Source organism: Macaca fascicularis, chromosome 2, assembly GCF_037993035.2.
Source record: "Macaca fascicularis isolate 582-1 chromosome 2, T2T-MFA8v1.1".
Classification (NCBI taxonomy): domain Eukaryota; kingdom Metazoa; phylum Chordata; class Mammalia; order Primates; family Cercopithecidae; genus Macaca; species Macaca fascicularis.
The window spans coordinates 20,000,281-20,025,454 of NC_088376.1; the positions used below are offsets into that span (position 1 = coordinate 20,000,281).

General features: G+C 38.3%; 1 protein-coding gene across 2 annotated transcripts in view; it reads right to left on the bottom strand.

Moving 5' to 3' along the window:
* Nucleotides 1-25,174, bottom strand: part of ZCWPW2 (zinc finger CW-type and PWWP domain containing 2) — a 159,521-nt gene that overhangs the window by 64,997 nt on the left and 69,350 nt on the right. For both annotated transcript variants that reach the window (XR_012430625.1, XM_015445012.4), the window contains exon 5: nucleotides 20,120-20,279. Coding sequence is in view for 1 of the 2 variants with exons in the window: in XM_015445012.4 (XP_015300498.3) it covers nucleotides 20,120-20,279 (160 nt within the window). In the remaining variant the exon portion in view is untranslated. The remainder of the gene's footprint in view (nucleotides 1-20,119; nucleotides 20,280-25,174) is intronic.

The window sequence follows — 25,174 nt, forward strand, 5'->3', positions numbered from 1 at the left end:
AGAACTTAAATAAATTTACACGAAAATAACAAACAGCCCCATTTAAAAGTGGGCCAAGTATATGAACAGACACTTCTCAAAAGAAGACATACATGCCGCCAACAAGCCTATGAAAGAAAGTTCAACATCACTGATCATCAGAAAAATATAAATCAAAACCACAATGAGTGACCATCTCACACCAGTCAGAATGGCTATTACTAAAAAGTCAAAAAATAACAGATGCTGGTGAGGTTGTAAAGAAAAGGGAATACTTATACACTGATCGCGGGAGTGTAAATTAGTTCAACCATTGTGGAAGACTGTGTGGTGATTCCTCAAAGATCTTGAGTCAGAAATACCATTAGACCCAGCAATCCCATTACTGGGTATAGACCCAAAGGAATACAAATCACTCTATTATAAAGACACATGCACACATATGTTCACTGTAGCACTATTCACAATAGCATATACATTGAATCAACCTGGATGCCGATCAATGGTAGACTGGATAAAGAAAATGTGGTACACATACAACATGAAATACTGTGCAGCCATAAGAAGGAACAAGATCATGTCCTTTGCACAGACATGGATGGAGCTAGAGGCCATTATCCTTAGCCATCTAATGCAGGAACAGAAAACCAAATATTGCATGTTCTCACTTTTAAGTGGGAGCTAAATGAGACCAAACAAACACAAGGGGAGAGACAACACACACTGGGGCCGGTCAGAGGGTGAGGAGTAGAAAGATGGAGAAGATAGGGAAGAGTAGCTAAGGGATGCTGGGCTTAATACCTGGGTGATGGGATGACCTGTGCTGCAAACCACCATGGCACACACCAACCTATGTAACAAACGTGCACATCCTACACGTGTACTCCTGAACTTAAAAGTTAGAAGTGAAAAAGTAAGATGAAGAAGTATAATGCGTACTCATGAAAGGGAATAACACTTGCTTGTAATGACAAAGATAACAAAGGAGGAAATCCACAAAATTTAATACTATATCCTCCTCTTTCTTACAAATATTTGCATGACCTAATATCCCATTTTTTAAAATGCTAGGATATCATACTCCCTACATAAGTCCTGCTTCATGATGTCAGCACTATTAATGCAATATATATGAATGTGTAAAAATAAGGTAAAGGGAAGAATTAATGAAAGGAAAATGATGAAGAATCTATACTATTATAAATATACACAATTGTAAACTTTCTCTTATCTGATTTTGAATTTTGGACTTTACCATTCTTGATGGAAGAATGTAACAAGAAGTTACTTTCCAACGATTTACTAATTTAAGAACCCCAACATAAAAAATCTCATTATAAGGCAACTTTACTTATAAGAGAAATGACTCTGAGGGCAATTTTATGAGTCTTGTATATTGGCTTAAAAACAATGACCTGATTCATGTTTTTTTTTTTTTTAACAGGAAATAAGCACTTTTAGAAAATCGAGAAAGCTATATATTGAAATTTCTTAGAAAAGAATATTGCTGTTCCATTGAAGAGTCAATATGAGAAACCTAGTTGATATATTTTTCATGCATTTGATGATGGAAAAGGTAGGCAGCTGTTCCATTCTTTATATACTGAGTGAAGTTGGTCATATTATTTGGTTTGGACTTTTAACTTCAGTACAAGTTCACAGCTATCTAAATTTATAAGAGATGAAGTTGAGAGATGATAGAGGTGAATTCAACAATTTAGTTGGTGCTGCGAAGTCAGCATATATAAACGTGAGTGAATCCAAAAAGCACAATAGAGATAGGGAAAGAAACTGGTTTCATTCAGTTGCAAAGAACATGAAATATAGTATTTCCTGTTCTCCTTCCAAATTCCATCAAACAAATCCAAAGTATTCTGGAGACACTGATGATATTGGGCTTACTCATTCACCAAGTAGTCAGATTAAGAAGGCTCTAACTTATTTACTGCTTTCAGTAGTTCTTGACACTTCTGTTTACACGAAACTATGAAAACATTGCAGCAATGGTCTCATTTCAGTCATGTACTGAAGAATCAAAGAATAAGATGATCAGCTAGCTCTACTTCTCTCAGTTTCTGGGAGCATTGTGTTTGTTGATAAAGATCATTAAAATCATGTCATTTTCTATATATAATCTTAGTCAAAATAAAAGACACTATTCTCCACCTTATTGTTCTCAGCATCTTTCTGGTACTCTCTCCTATAGACATGGAGTCCTAGAGAAAGGAAATAGATAATTTAACTGTATATTTAACTAGTTACTTCCAATGAATACTAACAACTAACATTTATTGAGAGCCTACTGTATGACAAGCATATGCTAAATGCTTTACATGTATTATCTCAATTAACACTCATATCCACTTTGTAAGGCAGATGCTATCACAATTTCTATTTTAAAGATAAGGTGGCTGGGCACAGTGGCTCACACCTGTAATCCCAGCACTTTGGGAGGCTGAGGTGGGTGGATCACAAGGTCAGGAGTTCAAGACCAACCTGGCCAACCTGGTGAAACCCCGTCTCTACTAAACTACAAAAATTAGCCAGGCGCAGTGGCAGATGCCTGTAATCCCTGCTATTCGGGAGGCTGAGGCAGGAGAACGGAAGGAGAATCGCTTGAACTGGGGCAGCAGAGCTTGCAGTGAGCCGAGACTGTGCCACTGCACTCCAGCCTGGGTGGCAGAGTGAGGCTCCGTCTCAAAATATAAACAAATAAATAAATAAAAACGATAAGGCATCTGGGATTTGTAAAAGTTAAGCGACTTGTCGTAGGTCAAGTATTAGTAGGTAGCAGAGCTATCCTTCAAGCCCAAAGAACCTGATTCTAGAGCCTGTATTTTTAACCACTATGTTAACCACTTTGACAACTTTATTCTTTTCCTATTGTAAATTACTACCAAAGTTTTTCTTGGCAGATTATTCACAAATATATCACAGTTATAGAGTCATGTTCTAATTCCTTCAACCTTTCTCCAGGACAAAAACTAAAGGATGTTTAGAAAACAAACAAAGGTTGAATCTAATAATTGCAAAATTACAGCAAATTTTATGCCAACTATGGGATTAGTATAATAAAATTCTACTGAGAGTTTGGTAGCTGTATAAGATTATTTGCTAGTAGGAACGTGGTGCAAGAGTTTTTTAGTTTTTAGTTTTTGTTTTCCAATGTATTTTTCCAGTGTGTTGGCTAATAAATCCGTATTCAGTTTCACTCTATTACTCTGATGGCAAAATGCTGCCAGATGATGAATCTATAAACTCGTTTACTAATCCTTATCACAGACTACATCTTAGAATTGGGGTCCTAATGAATCTTAGAAGCAAAACACTTTTTAATTAGATGTTAATCCAGGTGTACTGGTCAAATGACCACTGCAAATGTAACTTGAAAATAAGAATTCTGCCTGTTCTTCTTGGTCTCTATTCCTTCATAGGGGAGCATTGAGCAGCAAGTAAAGAGCAAGTCTTCCAGAGACTTCCATCATTCAACATGTATTAAAAACCAAAATATTTCCTCATTGTAGGTACAAATGTGAGAAAACATTCAAAAATAAATTAGGCCACTGCTTATGGATATATATGTTGGCATAGCATACAAAGAGAAAGGAATTTGGACTTGATATATGGATTCTAACCATTGCCCTGTCATTTAGCCAACAGACATTGGAGTAGACATGTAGCCTGAGTCTCCATTTCCTCCATATGTCAAATAGTGATGATGTCTGTTAGACTTTAAATATTATGTTTAAAAGATCTCCCTATCTTTAGCCTACATATATAGACTCAATATATGATTGATATAAACATCTGTGGCCTCTTTTTGCTATTGGAGTCATCACAGCACATGTTGAATGCAGTCCCTCAGGATCCAGGCTGAGGCAACAGCAAACCGACACCTCAAACATTACCAGTCACTGTGCCATGGAAAGAAAGAACTCTGGATGATATTTCACTAGCAGTGAAGTGCTCAAACAAATGACATTCATCACTTTCACTCACAAGGCACTGGCCCTACCTACCGTGAGGGTGCCAAATGTGCACTTCTACTTTGCAGCAGGAAGGCAGAGATCTGGAAAGCTGATCAACAATATTAATGACTATCACAATTAGAAAACAGCATTATTGGAGCTGTAAAGCTCAAGTTTAGCAATATGGCAATGCTCCCTTTCCATTTCCCTAGAAAATATGGGTAAACTTCATAATACAATGGATAAATACCAAAATGATCTCTGGGACCCCCCCAAATAATTCCATATCTATATAGGAATATCTTACATAAAATGATAAGCAGACCACTAAGACATATGGCCAAAAACATCCATTCACATCATGGATAAGACAAGCTACATTTTTACTATAGGAGCATCTTAGCATCAGGGATGAACCATCTACTTCTTCTTGGCAACATAAAAAACTACAAAAGTGCAGTCTAAGCAATTACTGGTTGTACTATACTGCTAATAGGAATACATTATTTATGCCCAAGAAAAATTATAATGGCTCTATGCCACCTACAAGCTAGATGATCAACTTAAACATGCTATAAACATTAAGTCCAAATTCTGAATCAGCAATATCTACAAATTATAAATAATATTGAATGACAAGAATGACCTCAATGTTGTGTTCAGTTAAACTGATTACTATTGGGTTAGACATGTGAGCTTATGGCAGTACGCATAATTTCCAGTCCAGGCAAATGAAAGTGAAAGGCTAACAAAAGAAGTACACTAAAGAAAGCCAACAGAGGCCGGGCGCGGTGGCTCAAGCCTGTAATCCCAGCACTTTGGGAGGCCGAGACGGGCGGATCATGAGCTCAGGAGATCGAGACCATCCTGGCTGACACGGTGAAACCCCGTCTCTACTAAAAAATACAAAAAACTAGCCGGGCGAGGTGGCGGGCGCCTGTAGTCCCAGATACTCGGGAGGCTGAGGCAGGAGAATGGCGTGAACCCGGGATGTGGAGCTTGCAGTGAGCGGCAGAGCGAGACTCCGTCTCAAAAAAAAAAAAAAAAAGAAAGCCAACAGAAAGCTCTAAGCCATAAACAAAGTTAGACTACTACACTAGTAGGGATAAAACCAACAAAACTGTAATGCCTCAAGTTGAGAAAAACTTAATCAGAGGTTCTCTCTCCTTAAAACTTAAGGAACTTCGAATGCTTGAGGAACTTAAAAATGCTTATGCCTGGCCCTTTTCCAAGATATTCAGATTTAATTGATCCAGTAGAGTGAGGCTCAGGCATTTCTCTGTTTTTGTTATTGTTTTTGTTTGGTAAAGCTTTCTAACGCACAACGAGACTTGCATGAAGAGCAAATACTACACTACTCTACACTAAAATGCTACACTAAATCATGTAACCTATCAAGCTACAAAATAAACTTTAAAATCATGGGTTCTACAGACATGTACCTACTAAATATAAAAGAAAAATCATTTGTACTAATGGGGAAGAATTCTATACCATGCATCAGCTTAAAAAAATAGCCCTGCAGCACATGTTCATGGTTATTTCTATGAGTAAATACTAGAGTGATGTAAATGTTGAACACATACTTTGTGTAATTTTTTATTGTGATAAAATACACATAAAATCTACCATCTTAACTATTTTAAATGTACAGTTTGGTGTTACTAAAAACATTTATAATGTTGTGCAATCATCACCACCATCTATCTCCATACTGTTTTCATCTTGAAAACTGAAATTCTGTGCCCATTAAACAATAACTTCCCATTCTCTACTTCCCTCAGTCCCTGGCAGCACCATTCTACTTTGTCTCTGTAATTTTGACTATTCTTTTTTTTTTGAGACGGAGTCTTGCTCTTTCGCCCAGGCTGGAGTGCAGTGGGGCGATCTCGGCTCACTGGAAGCTCCATCTGTAGGGTTCACGCCATTCTCCTGCCTCAGCCTCTGGAGTAGCTGGGACTACAGGCACCCGCCACCGCACCCAGCTATTTTTTTATTTTTTTTATTTTTAGTAGAGATGGGGTTTCACCATGTTAGCCAGGATAGTCTCAATCTCCTGACGTTGTGATCCACCAGCCTCGGCCTCCCAAAGTGCTGGGATTACAGGCATGAGCCACTGTGCCCAGCAATTTTGACTGTTCTAAGCACTTCATATAAATGGAATCATACGGTATTTGTCTTTGTGTGATTATATTATTTCACTTATCGTAATATCTTCATGGTTCTGTCATGATGTAGCATGTCAGTATTTCCTTTCTATTTAAGGCAGAATAATATTCCATTGTTGGTATATGCCACTAGTTATTGCCCTGTGTTTTCTTCTAAGACTTTATAGTTTTAGGTCTTACATTTAGGTCTTTGATCTATTATGAACTCATTTTTGTACATGGTTTTAGGTAAGGGTCTAGCTTCATTTTTTTGCATATGAATAGCCAATTTTCCTAGCACTATTTCGTGATAAGATTGTCCTTTCCCCATTGAATGGTCTTTGCCCTACTGTCAAGAATAATTTGACTATTTACATGAGAACTTATTTCTGGGCTGTCTATTCTATTCCACTTGTCTATAGGTTTACTGTAGCTTTATCCTAAGTTTTGAAATCAGGAAGTGTGAGTCCTCTAGCTTAGTTCTTCAAGATTGTTTTGGCTATTCAGGGTCCCTTGAGATTCCAAATAAATTTAGGATGGGTTTTGCTATTCATGCAAAAATATCATTAGGATTTTAATAGGGATTGCATTGACTCTGTACATTTCTTTGGGTAGTATTGACTTTTTTTTTTTTTTTTTTTTTTTGGAGACAGAGTCTCACTCTGTGGCCCAGGCTGGAGTGTAGTGGCACAATCTCAGCTCATTGCAACCTCTGTCTCCCGGATTCAAGCGATTCTCATGCTTCAGCCACTCGAGTAGCTGGTATTATAGGCATGCGCCAACGTGCCTAGCTAATTTTTGTATTTTTAGTAGAGATGGGGTTTTTCCATGGTGGCCAAGCTGGTCTTGAACTCCTGGCCCCAAGTGTTACATCCTCCTCCGCCTCCCAAAATGCTGGGATTACAGGTGTGAGCCACCACATCCGGTCAGTATTAACATTTTAACAATAGTAAATTCCAATCTGTGGACATGGAACATGTTTCTATCTATTTATTTATATCTTCTCTAACTTTGTTCACCAATGTTTTGTAGTTTTCATTGTACAAGTATTTGATCTTCCTGGTTAATTCTCAGATGGTTTATTCTTTTTGATGGCATTGTAAATGGAATCATTTTTATAATTATCTTTTGGCATTCTTAGTGTATGGAACTGCAACTGAATTTCTGTGTTTCTGCTGCTTCGTTGAATTCACTTATTGGTTCTATTTTTTTGTGTGTGGAATCTTTAAGGTTTTCTACTCATAAGATCATATCATCTGCAAAGAAAGATAATTTTACTTCTTTCTGTCCAATTTGGATTTTTTTTAAAGACTTTTAATTTTTGTTACTTAAAAAAGGCTTCATTTTTTAATTTAGCTTTCTGACTCTGTGCTTGTACCTTAAACAATTTCACAACAATTTTCTGCTCCTCAATAAGGAAAGCACACTTGATCCTGTCATGAAAACATTTAGTACACATGGAAACACCATAGGGCCTGCTGACATGTTTCTTTGTTTTGGACAATCGCATAAGAAATTTAGGCCATATAGCACGAACCCCTCTAAGTCTGCCTGGGCACACACCACATGCAGATTTGGTGCTTTCCCAACCTTCTTTGTATAAAGGTAAACAATTCTATTACCAGGGATTCAGGACAGCCTAGTTTTATTACTGGTTGTATTGTAGGAAACCCTACGATGTATGTCAAATCCTGGTCCATTCTGAGTGCCTCTTGAAAACATCCCTGGAAGCTAGATAACTTTGATGTCTTTTTTCTTGCCTAATTGCTCTGGCTAGAACTTTCAGAACTATGTTGAATAGAATGGTGAAAGTTGGCATCTGTGCCTTTTTCCTCATCTCAGAAGAAAATATTTTAATTCTTCATCTTTGAATATAATGTTTTCCATGAGTTTTCATATATGGCTTTTATTATGTTGAGATAGTAGCCTTCCATTCCTGGTTTTTTTTTTTTTTTTTTTTAAATCATGAAATGTTGTTGAATCTTGTCAAATCCTTTTTGTACATTAATTAATTAATATAGAAATGATTAATTAATTAACGATTTTTTCCGTCATTCTGGTAATGTGGTATATTACATTCATTGATTTTTATATATTGAACTGTTCTTACGTTCCAAGATAAATCCTATTTTGCCATAGTGTATAATTATTTTACTATTCTACTGAAATACGTTTGTTAGTATTTTGTTGACTTTTTGCATCAATGTAAATAAGGAATACTAGCCTATAGTTTTCTTTCTGTGCAGTGTTTTAATCTGCCTTTTGTACCAGAGTAATGTTGGCCTTATAGAATGAGTTAGGAAGTGTGCCCTCCTATCCAGGTTTTTGGAAAAGTAGGATTTGAAGGATCAGTATTTGTTCTTTAAGTGTTTGGTAGACTTCAAAGTGAAGCCATCATGTCCAGGATTCTTTATTGTTGGGAGATTTTGGATTACTAATTCAATTTCATTACTACTTACAGGTCTACTCAGGTTTTCTATTTCTTCATGCTTTAGTTTTGCTAGGTTTTGTGTTTCTAGGAATTTATAAATTTCATCTAGGTTATCCAATTTGTTGCTGTATAACTGTCCACAGTATGCTCTTATAGTCATTTTTATTTATGTAGAATTGGTAGTAATGTCCCTGCTTTATTTCTGACTTTAGTAATTTGAGTCTTTTCTCTTTAATTCTTAGTACATCTAGCTAAAGGTTTGACGATTTTATTGATCTTCTCAAAGAACCAACTTCTGTTTTCATTGATTTTCTCTATTGTTTTTCTATTATATATCTTATCTCTGCTCTTATCTTTATTATTTCCTTCCTTCTAGTAGCTTTGGATTTAGTTTTTCTTTTTCTGGTCCTCTAAGTTGTAAAGTTAGGTTGCTGATTTGAAATATTTCTTGTTTTTCAATAAGTGTTTGTAGGTATAAATTTTTCCCTCAGTACTGTTTTCATTGCATACCATAAGTTTTAGTGTCCTGTGTTTTTGTTTTATCTAAGATGTGTTTCATTCATCTCTAAGTGTTAGCCTATTTCCCTTATAATTTTTTCTTTGATGCATTGGTTGTCTTGGGGTGTGTTTAATTCCCACAAATTCTAATTTTACCTCTTATTATTTCTACCTTCATTTCATTGTGGTCCGAGATAATACTCTACATTACATCTGTCTTTTAAAAATCTCTTGAGACTTAATTTGTGGTCCATCATGTCATCTGTTGTAGAAAATGTCCCATGTGAACCTGAGAAAATATACTATTCTTGTTGGGTAGAGTGTTTTGTACATGTCTGTTAAATCTATTTGGTTTACTGTGTTATTTGAGTCCTCTATTTCTTTACTTATATTCTGCCTAGTGGTCTATCCATTACTGAGAATGGGTTATTAAGTCTCCAACTATTATTGTTGAACTGTCCATTTCTCCCTTCAATTCTGGAAGATTTTGCTTCATATGGTTTAATAATCTTTTAACAGATGCATGTTTATAATAGTTATATCTTCTCGCTATATAGAGAACATCTTATTCATTAAAATATCCTTATTTTGTTCTGTTGTTGTATCCTTTGTTTCTTGTAACATTTATGTTTATTTTGTTATTATGTTTGTTTATTAGTATAGCCACCCCTGTTCTCTTTTGGTTACTATTTGCATGGAACATCTTTTCTCATTGTTTCACTTTCAGTCTATTTGTGTCTTTGGATCTAAAATGAGTCTCTCGTTAGAGAGCAGATAGTAAGATCATGTCTTTTTATTCATTCTATTAATCTCTGTCTTTTGATTGGGGAGTTTAATCTATTTAAATAATTACTAGTAAGGGACTTATTTCTGTCATTTTGTTATTTGTTTCAATACGCCTTACAGCTTTTTGTTCCTCATTTCTTGCCTTACTGGCATCTTTTATATTTAATTTTTTATACTGAAACATTTAAATTCCTTTCTCATTTCCTTGTGCATATATTCTATAGCTGTTTTCTTTATGTTTAACATGAGGATTACATCCTTAAGTTATAACACTTTAATTTGAATTTATACCAGCTTATCTTCCACAACATACACAAATTCTGCTCCTTTAACAGCTTCATCCCTGCCCCTTTCAGTTGCTGTCATGAAATTTCATCTTTATATGTTGTTTGCCCAAAAATATAAACTAATAATTCTTTGAAGAGCATCAGTCTCTTAAGTTATGCAGAAAACAAAATATGGAGTTATAAGCCAAAGTTACATATACTAGCTTTTAGACTAATAATGTTAGGGCCTCACTCTGTAACCCAAGTGGTGAGTTAATACTTAATAAACTCATATATATATACACACACACACTAACAGGAGATATATATATATACACACACACACACACACACACATATACACACACACACACACACAAATAGGATATATACACACACTAATAGGATATATGTATAAATAGGATATACACATACACACACACACACACACACACACACACACACACACACACACACACACACATATATCCTATTAGTTCTATCCCTCTAGAGAACCCTGACTAATACAGATTTTGGTACCAGGCACGGTTCTAGGGGAATAGAATATTAAGGATGGAGTTCTTTTATTGGTTTGGGGGTTTCTGGAGTTGGCTGCTTAATATGATAGACCCCAAAATGCTAAGGACTCTACTTCTAATAGTATAGAAAACACTGATACTCCATGGTGTGAACTTTTTATGGAGTTAGCCAAATAAATGCATTTGACACTCCTGATTCACTGCCTATGAGAGGCAAGGAGTTTAGTGACTCTATACATAATACATTTGACCATATGTAAAGAACCAAGGAATATAATGAAGCTGATTGGTTGCTCCTAAGTTCAGTGGACAAAGTGATGAAAGCAAAAGATGAACTCAGGGATTCTAACTCCCGGCTTCAGAAGAAGCAGATACTAAGTCTCAAATCTGCTAAGATTGCCCTGAGTGAGAGTCTTATCTCCTGTAGAGGAAGAGCTGAAATTGTGGAAAACAGACACAAGCTCTTACCATGCGAGTGGCTGACCTGCAACGAAAGGTGCATGCACAGCCTCACCAGGTGTCTACTCTAAAAGTGAGTGCATTGATTGGAAAAGAATGGGACCCTGCACTGTGGAATGGGGACATGTGGGAGGACCCTGATGAAGCTGGGGACACTGGATTTGTAAACTCTGTAGTGGCAGCTTCCCTGCCTCGACCAACGCTGCCATCAGCCTTTCCGCCTTTGAGGAGATAAACCCTGCATTGCCTGAGGCAAGAGTGATGGCCTCCCCTGAGGCAGCTGCCAGGCAAAATAATGTTGATTCTCCTCAGGAGCCACCCTCAACACTCATGCTATCTTCTAGACCTATAACTAAAGTCCTCACCCCTAGAGGTGAGGTTGAGAGTGTGACCATGAGTAGGTGTGCTACACTCAAAAAGGGCTGTTTGAGTTCTCTAATTTATATAAACAGAAATCTGGTGAATAGGCATAAAAATGGATATTAATGGTGTGGGATAATGGTGGAAGGAAGACAGAATTGGATCAGGCTGAATTTATTGATTTGGGCCCATTAAGTAGGGACTCTGCTTTTAATGTTGTGGCTTGGGGAGTTAAAAAAAGGTTCTAACAGTTTATTTGCTTGGTCACATGAAACATGGATTAAAAGATGGTTCACTGTGAGTGAGCTAGAAATGCCTAATCTTCCTTGGTTCAATGTAGAGGAAGGGGTCCAAAGGGTTAGGGAGATTGGGATGGTGGAGTGGATTAGTCACTTAGACCTACTCATCCTAGCTGGGAGGGTCCAGAAGATACACCCTTGACCAGTGCCTTGCAAAACAGATTTGTGAGGGCAGCATCTGCAATTTTAAGGAGCCCTGTAATTGCTCTTCTCTGTATGTCAGATCTAACAGTGGGAACCACGGTCACTCGACTACAAAATTTAAATACAATGAGAATAATTGGATCCTGAGGTGGCAGGGGCCAAGTGGCGACACTCAACCATTAAAGGCAAGGTGGGCATATCTACTGTAATGGACAGCAGAGGCAAAGCAGCAATCAGAATAGTCTGACTTGTGTAGAGCCCACTGGTATTGGCTAGTTAATCACAACGTTCCTAGAAGTGAAACTGATAGGAAGCCTACTGCATTCCTACTTAATTTATACAAGCAGAAAACTAGGTTGAATGGACAAAAGACTAATTTCAATTGGAAAAACAGAGAACCACACCCCCTCAATCAATTTCCAGACTTGATCCAGTTTACAGACCCAGAACCACTTGAATGAAGGGGAGGCCGGGTCACCTTTAGGAAGGACCCCACTACATTACCAAAAATTTATGCAGTGAATCTTTCTCCCATACGTCCCTAAGGAGACCTCTGGGCTTTCACCCAGGTAACTGTGCACTGGGGAATGGGAAATGATCAGAAATTTCAGGGACTACTGGACACTGGCTCTGAGCTGATGTTGATTCCAGGGGACCCAAAATGTCATTGTGGTCCTCCAGTTAAAGTAGGGGCATATGGAGGTTAGGTAATTAATGGAGTTTTTAGCTCAGGTCTGACTTACAGTGGGTCCAGAAGGTCCCTAGACTCATCCTGTGGTCATTTCCCCAGTGCCAGAATGCATAATTGGCACAGACATATGTAGCAGCAGGCAGAACCCCCACACTGGCTCCCTGACTGGTAGGGTGAGGGCTATAATGGTGGGAAGGGCAAAACAGAAGCCATTAGAGCTGCCTCTAGCTAGAGAAATAGTAAATCAAAAACAATATCGCATCTCTGGAGGGACTGTGGAGATTATTGCCACCATCAAGGACTTGAAGGACGAAGGGGAGGTGATTCCCACCACATCCCCATTCAACTCTCCCATTTGGCCTGTGTAGAAAGCAGATGGATCTTGGAGAATGACAGTGGATTATCATATGTGTAAACAAGTGGTGATTCCAATTGCAGCTGCTGTACCAGATGTGGTTTCATTGCTTGAGCAAATTAACACATTTCTTGGTACCTGATATGCAGCCACTGATTTGGCAAATGCCTTTTTCTCCATTCTTGTCCATAAGGCCCACCAGAAGCAATTTTCCTTCAGGTGGCAAGGCCAGCAATATACTTTTGCTGTCCTACCTCAGGGGTATATCCACTGTCCAGCTTTGTGTCGTAATCTTATTCAGAGAGACCTTGATCGCTTTTCACTTCCATGAAGTATCACACTGGTCCACTGCATTGATGACATTATGCTGACTGGATCCCGTGAGGAAGAAGTAGCAAACACACTGGACTTATTGGTGAGACATTTGCATGCCAGAGGATGGGAAATAAATCCAACTAAAATTCAGGGAACTTCTACCTCAGCAAAATTTCTAGGAGTCCAGTGATGTGGGGCTTGTTGAGATATTCCTTCTAAGGGGAAGGATAAGTTGCTGCATTTGGACTCTCCTACAACCAAGAAAGAGGCACGATGCCTAATGGGTTTATTTGGATTTTGGAGTCGACGCATTCCTCATTTGGCTGTGTTACTGTGGTGCATTTATTGAGTGACCCAAAAGGCTGCCAGTTTTGAGTGGGGTCCAGAACAGGAGAAGGCTATGCAACAGGTCCAGGCTGCTGTGCAAACTGTTCTGTCACTTGGGCCATATGACCCAGCAGATCCAATGTTTCTTGAAGTGTCAATGGCAGGTAAGGATGCTGTCTGGAGCCTTTGGCAGGCCCAAATAGGTAAATCACAGTGGAGGCCTCCAGGATTTTGGAGCAAGGCCCTGCCGTCTTCTGCAGATAACTACTCTCCTTTTGAGAGACAGCTCTTGGCCTGTTACTGGACTTTGGTGGAAACTGAACATTTGACTATGGATTAGCAAGTCCCCATGTGACCTGAACTGCCTATCATGAACTAGGTGCTTTCTGACCCATCTAGCCATAAACTGGGTTGTGCACAGCAGAATTCCACCATCAAATGGAAGTGGTATATGTGATCGGGCTCAAGCAGGTCCTGAAGGCACAAGTAAGTTACATGGGGAAGTGTCTCAAATTCCACCGTCTCCACTCCTGCCACCCTGCCTTCTCTCCCCCAGCCTGAACCAATGGCCTCATGATGAATTCCCTGTGATCAGCTGACAGAAGAGATGGTTCTGCATGATATGCAGGCACCACACTCGAAAGTGGACAGCTGCAGCACTATAGCCCCTTTCTAGGACATCTCTGAAGGAAAGCTGTGAAGGGTAATCTTCCCAGTAGGCAAAACTTCAAGCAGTGCACCTGGTTGTGCACTTTGCATGGAAGGAGAAATCTACAGATGTGTGATTATATACTGATTCAAGAGCTGTAGCCAATGGTTTGGCTGGATAGTCAGGGACTTGGAAGAAGCACGACTGGAAAATTGGTAACAAAAAAATGTGGGGAAGAGGTATGTGGATGGACCTCTCTGAGTGGTCAAAAACTGTGAAGATATTTGTACCCCATGTGAGTGCTCACCAACAGGTGACCCCAGAAGAGGAGGATTTCAATAATCAAGTGGATAGGATGACCGCGTTCTGTGGACACCACTCAGCCTCTTTCTCAGTCATCCTTGTCATCACCCAACGGGCCCATGAACAAAGTGGCCATGGTGGCAGGGATGGAGGTTATGCATGGACTCAGCAACATGGACTTCCACTCACCAAGGCTGACCTGGCTACAGCCACTGCTGAGTGCCCAATTTGCCAGCAGCAGAGACCAACACTGAGTCCTCGATATGGGCACCATTCCTTGGGGTGATCAGCCAGCTACCTGGAAGCTAGTTGATTATATTGGATGTCTATCATCATGGAAATGGCAGAGGTCCTCACTGGAATAGACACTTACTCTGGATATGGGCTGCCTAACCTGCACACAATGCTTCTGCCAAGACTACCATCCGTCGACTCACAGAATGCCTTATCCACCGTCATGGTATTCCACACAGCATTGTCTCTGATCAAGGCACTCACTTTACAGCTAGAGAAGCATGGCAGTGGGCTCATGCTCATAAAATTCACTGGTCTTACTATGTTACCCATCACCCTGGAGCAGCTGGATTGATAGAACAGTGGAATAGCCATTTGAAGTCACAATTATAATGCCAATTAGGTGGCAATATTTTGCTGGGGCAAAGTTCTCCAGAAGGCTGTGTATATTCTGAATCAGCATCTAATATATGGTACTGTTTCTCCCATAGCCAGGATTCATGGAATCAAGAGGTCCAGGAATCAAGAGGTAGAAGTGGAAGTGGCACCACTCACCATCACCTCTAATGATCCACTAGCAAAATTTTTGCTTCCAGTTTCTGTGACATTATGTTTTGCTGTCCTAGAGGTCTTAGTTCCAGAGGGAGGAATGCTGCCATCAGAGGACACAATAACGTTTCCATTAAACTGGAAGTTAAGATTGCCACCTGGACACTTTGGGCTCCTCCTACCTTTAAGTCAAAAGGCTAAGGGAGTTACAATGTTGGCTGGGGTGATTGACCTGGTCTATCAAGATGCAATCAGTCTACTACTCCACAATGGAGGTAAGGAAGAGTATGCATAGAATACAGGAGATCCATGAGAGTTTCTCTTAGTATTACCATGCCCTGTGATTAAGGTCAATGGCAAACTACAACAGCGCAATCCAGGCAGGACTACAAATAGCCCAGACCCCTCAGGAATGAAGGTTTGGGTCACTTCACCAGGAAAAAAACCATGACCTGCTGAGATGCTTACTGAAGGCAAAAGGAATACAGAATGGGTAGTAGAAGAAGGTAGTCATCAATACCAGCTACAACCACATGACCAGCTGCAGAAATGGGACTGTAATTGTCATGAGTATTGCCCCATTCTTTGTTAAAAACATGTTCGTTCACGTATATACTTGTACTAAGAAAATATCTTCACTTTATTTCCTTTTTCCTTTATCATGTGACATAAGATTTATTGACTTCACATCAGCATTTAAGTATTGCTAACTTTATGTAATAGTATTTGGGTTGAGAACTGGTGCATTTCCAATTGTACAAAGAATAGTTGTATTATGTTCTGCATAATTATGACCTTATTATTGTCTTTATTTGAAGACTATGTATGATCTCAGGAGATGTGTACAGGTTCAAGTCGCCAAGGGATGGTTAACACTGAGTGTCAACTTGATTGGATTGAAGGATACAAAGTATTGATCTTGGGTGTGTCTGAGAGGGTGTTGCCAAAGGAGACTAATATTTGAGTCATTGGGCTGGGAAAGGCAGAGCCACCCTTATTTGGGTGGGCAACATTTAATCAGCTGCCAGCAAATATAAAGCAGGCAGAAAAATGTGAAAAGGAGAGACTGGCCTAGCCTCCCAGCCTACATCTTTCTCCCGTGCTGGATGCTTCCTGTCCTTAAACATCAGACTCCAAGTTCTTCAGTTTTGAGATTTGGACTCGTTCTCTTTGCTCCTCAAGCTTGCAGACAGCCTATTGTGGATGTTGTGATCATGTAAGTTAATACTTAATAAACTCCCCTTTATATGTAGGTATATAAAAATATATGTGTGTATATATATATATACACACACACACAAATACATATATATACACATATATATATACACACACACACACATATATGTATGCTATTAGTTCTGTCCCTCTAGAGAACCCTGACTAATACACTTAGACTCAATAATTTCTACTGTTCTGTCTTCAAGTTTGCTGATTCTTTCTTCTCTGTGTTCTAATTTGTCTTTGAATCCCTGTAGTGAACTTTTCATTTCAGTTTTACTTTTCTGTTCCTAAATTTCTTTTGGTTTTCTTTTAGATTTTCTATTTCCTTATTCATATTTGTCTTTTGTTCGTACATCATGTTCTTGACTCTCAAAATCTTCCTTTAGTTCTTTGAGCATCTTTAAGACAGTAGCTTTAAAGTCTTTGTCTAGAAGATCTGCCATCAAGTTTTTTCAGGGACAGTATCTGTTGATTTTTTTTTTTCCTTTAAATGAGCCATACTTTCCTATTTCTTTATAGGCCTTATGAAGTTTCGTTGAAAACTGGACATTTAAGTCTAACAATGTGATAAGTTTGAAAATCAGATTCATCCTCTTCTCCACAATTTGCTGTTTTTGTTATTGCTTTTGTGTTTTTTGTTGTTGTTGTTGTTTTTTATTGTTGTAGGCTATCTTTGTGCCAAGGATCAGCCTGAACTAAAACTTTGAGTGTTGCTCAGGTCTTTTCTGAGCCTGCACCTTTCCCTCTGCCTGTGCAGTCACTTTCTAATTTTCCTTGTATATGCAGTTGGTTTCAAATTTCCTAGTGTTTAATGTCTGGCTTTCATAAGAGGAAAAATGGAAAAATGAAAGTGGTGGTGCAAAAGGGTGCCAGCCCTTTAAATCCCCTGGAAGTCACTTCGGCTGAAGGGGGAGGGGCTTGCAAAAATGAGGGAGATTACAATAACAGTAGCTGCCTCTTTCATTGTCTGAACCTTTGTGATCATCAGCAGCAATAGATGATTACAGCACAGATCCCCAATATTTGAAAAACAAGGTCGTTTTTGCCCACCTCAGCTCCTGTAAGCTATGTGCAAGATGCTCCAGAAACATGTGCAACTGTCTGCCACAGGACTGGGAATGGGGACTGGTAGCTGCAACTGTGTTAAGAGCTAGAGTTGATGGAAATTAACTGCAGCATACAGTCCAAGCCTTTTCGTGGAAGTTTCAAGTCTTCAATAGACTCGAGTTCAAAAATAGTTACATTAGACAGATTCTTCCAGGGTCTGATTGTTGTCTAGGTGGAGAGACATATTCATGGTGCTTCCTACTCTACCATCTTCCCAGAATCCCATCTCTGAATACTTTCAGGAATATCAAGGCTTCTTTATAAGAGAGGAAGCTGGATTTCAGCTATGTTTATAGCTACCTATTAAAAACTAAAATATATAAACTAACATCAATTATAAATCTACAATAAAAATATTACCTTCAACTATTTTCTGGAGTATATCTCAGTGTATTAATAAATAGTTCCATTTATCAGGGGAAAACTCTATTATCTGTATGACTAGAGAATGACTAAGTACTATTGTGCTCTTAACAATAAAATTAATTAAGTCAGAGGTCTCATAAACATGTCAACCATGTACCTATTAAATTAACTATTTAAAAGACTAGACAAACATGATTGAACCAAAAGAAAATAGTTAAAATTTTCATAGCAAAACAAAAAAAATTTAATTTAAATGCATATAATGCAGGTCTTTGTAGGCAAATTTATGTCTATCCCACCTTAACATATGTACTGCAAAATACAGAGTCCATATTCAGTGAAAATCCTGAAATATTATTTAATTAGTTGTTAAAGTAATTAGTTTAGAAGAATTAATTTAGAGGGAAATGATGTTGAAATAGTGTATGAAGTAAGATTTAATCAGCTATAACCAGAGAAAATTATACATGACTATCATTCTTCATCCGGTTTTAGAAAAAGTGATCAGACAACTTGTACAATTTACATACCTCTCCTCTAGAAAATATTTTTAAAACTCTACATTGTTTAACTATACATTACTTTTCATGTAAGTGGTCCTGTCTTTTTTTCTGAAGTCGGGGGCATGTATTTAATATCTGGATCAATGTGATGCAGTATAGAGATAGCATTTGAGGATATAGGAGCTCCAAAGTGGAAAGGACCATAAAAGATTAAATCCCTGGGAAGTCTAGGCAATAGAGCGTAAATTGGAGTCAATACAATCTCCATCTTCAAAGCAAGGGAAATCTCAGCTATCCCGAGCTAAGATTCTAAGGTCAGCTTCATGAGCAGCTAAAAGATTCCCCTATCCTTTATAAAGGGGCCCAGATGGAATATTCTATCCTGTCTTCTGTGATTGCCAGCAGAAGTATCTAGGAGCACATTCAAAACATCAGAGCAGAGAAGATGCCTCATGTAAAGATGACTGGATCACAACTAGCATGAAATTGGTTGATATGGCGTTATTCCATACTTAAATGTTTTCACAAAAACAGCCTCCCCTCTTACCTGCTTCAAACTGAATAGTATAAAATACCAAACAAAAGAGTAAAAAAATACATAGTTTTTACCATATATTTGCCAAAGATATAGTAAAAGCCCATTTAAAATTACCCCAATATTTAAAGATTTCATTTTACTGTGGATTAAATTGCATGTTTTAAATACGTGTATGTACTTATTTGTATTTCTAAATATGTACACATCTCACTATTAACAAAACAAAAAACATCCAGCTGGACGCAGTAGTGTATGCTTGTAGACTTAGCTACTTGGGAGACTGAGGCAGGAGGATCACCTGAGCGCAGTAATTCAAGGCTGGCCATCGCAAAAAAAAAAGAAAAAAAAAAAAGAAAAAACAGAAAATACTAAAATTAAGTAAAAGTTATCCACATTTCTGACATCTACTTTTTATCAAGTTTTAATAAAAGCATGATTTGCAGATGAAAAGTTTCAGTATTAGAATATAAACACAGGTCATTTAATTGGTTTATACTTATTAAACCAAATACTTGGAAATAGGTCCAGTTTACCTATTCTCATCAATTTGAGAAACTATTAGGTTGGTGCAAAAGTAATGGCAAAATCGCAGTTACTTTTGCACTAACCTAATAGTCTATCCATTAAGTGTAGTGTGAGATTTAAAGTTTAAAAAGAGTCGAAAAGATACCAAAGGAGTTAGTATAAATGAAATATTCCATTTGAAATTGAAAAGCTGGTTGCAATCCATAATTAATTTTTCCTGTGAGCTATGGCTATAACGGTCTCCTCTTCTCAAGAAAATGTAAAAATTCCCAAATTATAGTCTTAAAATTGTTTCAAAAGGCAGTCACATAAAGTCTTCAGTTGATTTTTATTATATTGCCATTAGAAAAATAAAATTTAAAACTCCCACAACGATTTTATGTCCCTACTTTCTTTGAGAAAAACACTAAAAATACAAATATTTCAATTAAATAAACAGCATACATTTATTTATATAAATCTAAAAGCAAATAATTGTATTTTATGATCAAAGATAAAAATTACCATAACTAAAAATAAGTGCAAGAAGAATAAAGTTTTGATGTTACTGTACCTACCTTTAATGTGATACTATAATGTCCAACGAAGGTTGCCTTTATCCATGATCTTGAATGAGGATCGCCCAGGAATTCTATGTGATACTCTTCAACATTTCCATCTGGGTCATAGGTCACATATTTCCCTTTAAAACGGTCAGGGCAAAGTATCCCTGGCCAACTTTCAAAAGAAAACATTTGTAATTATTTTGATGCTTTTAAAAAGGCAGACATCAACACATCTATCAATCACATATTAACTTCCTCCTTTGAATTTTAATGACTTTTCACAAAACATATATCCCCACTTATATCTTATATCTGTTGGAAGTTCTGGCTAGGGCAATCAGGCAAGAGAAAGAAATCAAGGGTATTCAGTTAGGAAAAGAAGAAGTCAAATTGTCCCTTTTTGCAGATGACGTGATTGTATATTTAGAAAACCCCATTGTCTCAGCCCAAAATCTCCTTAAGCTGATAAGCAACTTCAGCAAAGTCTCAGGATACAAAATTAATGTGCAAAAATCACAAACATTCTTATACACCAGTAACAGACAAACAGAGAGCCAAATCATGAATGAACTTCCATTCACAATTGCTTCAAAGAGAATGAAACACCTAGGAATCCAACTTACAAGGGATGTAAAGGACCTCTTCAAGGAGAACTACAAACCACTGCTCAGTGAAATAAAAGAGGACACAAACAAATGGAAGAACATACCATGCTCATGGATAGGAAGAATCAATATTGTGAAAATGGCCATACTGCCCAAGGTAATTTATAGATTCAATGCCATCCCCATCAAGCTACCAATGAGTTTCTTCACAGAATTGGAAAAAACTGCTTTAAAGTTCATATGGAACCAAAAAAGAGCCCGCATTGCCAAGACAATCCTAAGTCAAAAGAACAAAGCTGGAGGCATCACGCTACCTGACTTCAAACTATATTTAGATAATTTTAAAATCTAAAGAAGGTATACAAAGAATCTGAAATCACAAAAATAAAATATCCATACATTGTTTGAATTTGAGGTCTGTAGATTATTAATCTGTTAAATTATCAACTGATATCAAAGTTATAAAATAATAAATCTAAACAACCCATAACCAAATAAAAAAGTTATTATTTGTATTAGTTCATTCTCATGCTGCTATAAAGAACTGCCTGAGACTGGGTAATTTATAAAGGAAAGAAATTTAATTGACTCACAGTTCCATATGGCTGGGGAGGCCTTAGGAAACTTACAATCATGGCAGAAGGGGTAGCAAACATGTCCTTCTTCACATGGAAGCAGGACAGAGAACTGAAAGAAGTGCCAACTGAAGGGGCGAAAGCTCCTCATAAAACCACCAAATCTTACGAGAACTTACTTAGTATCATGAGAAGAGCATAGAGGAACTGTCCCATGATCTAATCACCTCCCACAAGGTCCCACCCCCAACCTGTGGAAATTACAATTCAGATTATAATTCAAGATGTGATTTGGGTGGGGACACAGAGCGAAACCATATCATTCTGCCACTGGCCCCTCCCAAATCTCATGCCCTCACATTACAAACACAATCATGCCCTTCCAACAGTCCTCCAAAGTGTTAACTCATTCCAGCATTAACCCAAAATTCCAGGTCCAAAGTCGCATCTAAGACAAGGCAAGTCCCTTCTGTCTATAAGCCTGTAAAATCAAAAGCAAGTTAGTTACTTCTTAGATACAATATTAGTACAGGCATTGGGTAAATACACCCATTCCAAATGGAAGAAATTGGCCAAAACGAAGGGGCTACAGTCTCCTCCAGTGGGGCAGTCAAATCGTAAAGCTTTGAATTATCTCCTTTGACTCCATGTCTCACATCCAGGTTACACTGATGCAAGAGGTGGGCTCCCACAGCCTTGGGCAACTCCACCCCTGTGGCTGTGCAGGGTACAGTCCCCCTCCCAACTTCTTTAACAGGCTGGCATTGAGTGTCTGTGGCTTTTCCAGTTGCACAGTGCAAGCTGTCAGTGGATCTACCATTCTGGGGTTTGGAAGAAGGTGGCCCTTTTCTCACAGCTCCACTAAGCAGTGCCTCAGTGGGGACTCTGTGTGGGGGCTCCAACCACACATTTCCCTTCCGCACTCTCGTAGCAGAGGTTCTCCCATGAAGGCTCTGTCCTTGAAGCAAACTTCTGCCTGGACATCCAGGCATTTCCATACATCCTCTGAACTCTAGGTGGAGGTTCTGAAACTTCAATTCTTTGTTTCTGTGTACCTGCAGGCCCAACACCACATGTAAGCTGCCAAGGCTTGGGGCTTGTACCCTTTGAAGCAATGGTCTGAGCTGTATTTGACTCCTTTTAGCCATGGCTGGGACACAGGGCACCAAGTCCCACGACTACGCAAAGAAGCAAGGCCCTCGACCTGGCCCATGAAACCATTATTTCCTCCTAGGTCTGTGAGCCTGTGAAGGGAGGGACTGCCATGAAGACCTCTGATATGCCCTGGAGACATTTTCACCATTATCTTGGTGATTAACATTTGGCTTCTTGTTACTATGCAAATTTCTGCAGCTGGCTTGAATTTCTTCTCAGAAAATGGGTTTTTCTTTTCTATCATATCATCAGGCTGCTAATTTTCCAAACTTTTATGCTCTACTTCCCTTTTAAACATAAATTCCAATTCCAAACCATATCTTTGTGAATGAATACATAAAACTTAATGCTTTTTAGAGCACCCAAGTCTCTTCTTGAACACGTTGCTGCTTAAAAATTTCTTCCACCAGATACCCTAAATCATCTCTCTCAAGTTCAAAGTTCCACAAATCTCTAGGGCAAGGGTAAAATGCTGCCAGTCTTTTTGCTAAAGCATAGTAAGAGTCACTTTTATTCCAGTTCCCAAGAAGTTCCTCATTTTCATCTGAGACCATCTCAGCCTGGACTTCATTGTCCATATCACTATCAGCATTTTGGCCAAAGTCATTCAACAAGTCTCTAGGAAGTTCCAAACTTTCCCACATCTTCCTGTCTTCTATCGAGCCCTCCAAACTGTTCCAATCTCTGCCTGCTACCCAGTTCCAAAGTTGCTTCCACATTTTGGGGTATCTTTATAGCAGTACCCCACTCTGTGTGGTATCAATTTCCTGTATTAGTCTGTTCTCACGCTGCTATGAAGAAATACCCAAGACTGGGTAATTTATAAAGGAAAGAGGTTAAATTGGCTCACAGTTCCACATGGTTGGGGAGGCCTCAGGAAACGTACAATCATGACAGAAGGGAAAGCAAACACATCCTTCTTCATATGGCAGCAGGAGAGAGAAGTGAAAATCGTGCCAAGTGAAGTGAGGTGGGGGGGAGTCCTTTATAAAACCATTGGATCTCATGATCTCTCACTCAGTATCATGAGAACACCATGGGGGAACTGCTCCCATGTTCTAATTACCTCCCACAAGGTCCCACCCCCAACACATGGGGATTACAGTTCAGATTACAATTCAAGATGAGATTCTGGTGGGTTACAGAGGCAAACCATATCATTACTGATTATAATTAACAAAACAATGTAAACTAATAAAAATATTTCATGCTTGGTATTTAGTGACATAAAAATTCAGATTCTAGGAAGTTGACGAGTCCCAACTCTACTGCCAGGAGGTGGTGACATGGGTGCACAGTCAACAGAGATGGTGGAATGTGAGAATGAAGTAGATGTTCAGTTGCTCCCTGGAGGCTGAGCAGAGTTCTGTGGCTCTTGTGCCTCTGAGTTAGGGAAAGCATAGGTAGAGGACTACCTGGCAGTCATAGGTTTTAGAAGAGGAAGGTCTAGAGCATTACACATTGTTTCCAACTGTCTGGAACCCATAAAGCCTAATATGTTAAAAGAACTCTAAGTGATAACAAAAAGTCAGTTGTAGCCTCAGGACCTCAATGAAGCCGACTATCTGGTTATTATCAGGTTCACACCACAGTATCTCATTGTTTGGTGACTGTTATTAGGCTGTCCTTAAGAGCAAACTTGAGCGGAGTTTACCTTGTAAACTTACACTGGAAATTTACATTTCTGAAGGAGCCCACTCGAAGGAAGATCTCACTAAGAAGCAGAAATGGAGACTCCATGGCAGCAGCAATGGAGACCCCAACTTAACAGAAATTTAGGAACAATGGGTGTTTCAACCTAATTAACATCTATTTTAAAAGCAACCAATCCATAATTGTTACATTACAGTGTTAAAACTGTAAAATGTAAGAGATTTATATTTAATAGTTGGTGATTTAAAATTTCTCAAAGGATTATTGTCAAGCAATATCAAATTAAAAGTAGCATAAAATAGTCTCAAGATTTCTCACACTTAAGTCATAAAAGTGGGAAGTATTTTGCAGTTATTATATATAACATGAGTGGCTATTTTGATAGTCTTTGATAAATCACATCTCTATTGGGTCTAAGAGTATTCATTTTAAATTATTACTTTATAAATATAAATAAAAAACAGAGACGACTCTCAAAAAGAATTAGATGCTAATGAAAGAAAAAGCTTCTGTTCATATTTAAACATATTAAATCATAGAAAATCTTGCATGCCGATCTAAAGACAAATTGTGAAAGATATTGTCACATGTCCAAATAAATGGGGCACTTCAGTATTTCTTCATGAGACAGAGGGAAATTGTTTGACTCTTAGTCTGTATATCACAGTTAAAAATGAATGTGCTAAACTAAAGGAAAAGCTGAGCAGAGACAATAGATGTAGAAAACACGATTACTTCTCCTTATCTCCTACATTCATCATCTTTTCTGACTTGAGGTGTTTGAAGAAAGCTGATGTCCACTTTTTGCCCTCACGCTGACCTCATTCTGAGTTCAGACACTGTCAACCATGATAATGCATTCTGCACTTCCATTTCTCTATTTTTCCTTTTACTGGGATGAGAAATTCTGAAGCATTATCAGGAGATTTAATGATGGAAAGGGAGAAGAGTGGGCAACCCAAAGGAAAGTTAGCAGAATTACAAGAAAAGTGTATGATCAATTTTAGAATCTGTGGGTGGTGAGAAGTAAAATGCACAAATGCAACAAAATCAAATAGATACCAGTCATTGAAATCCAT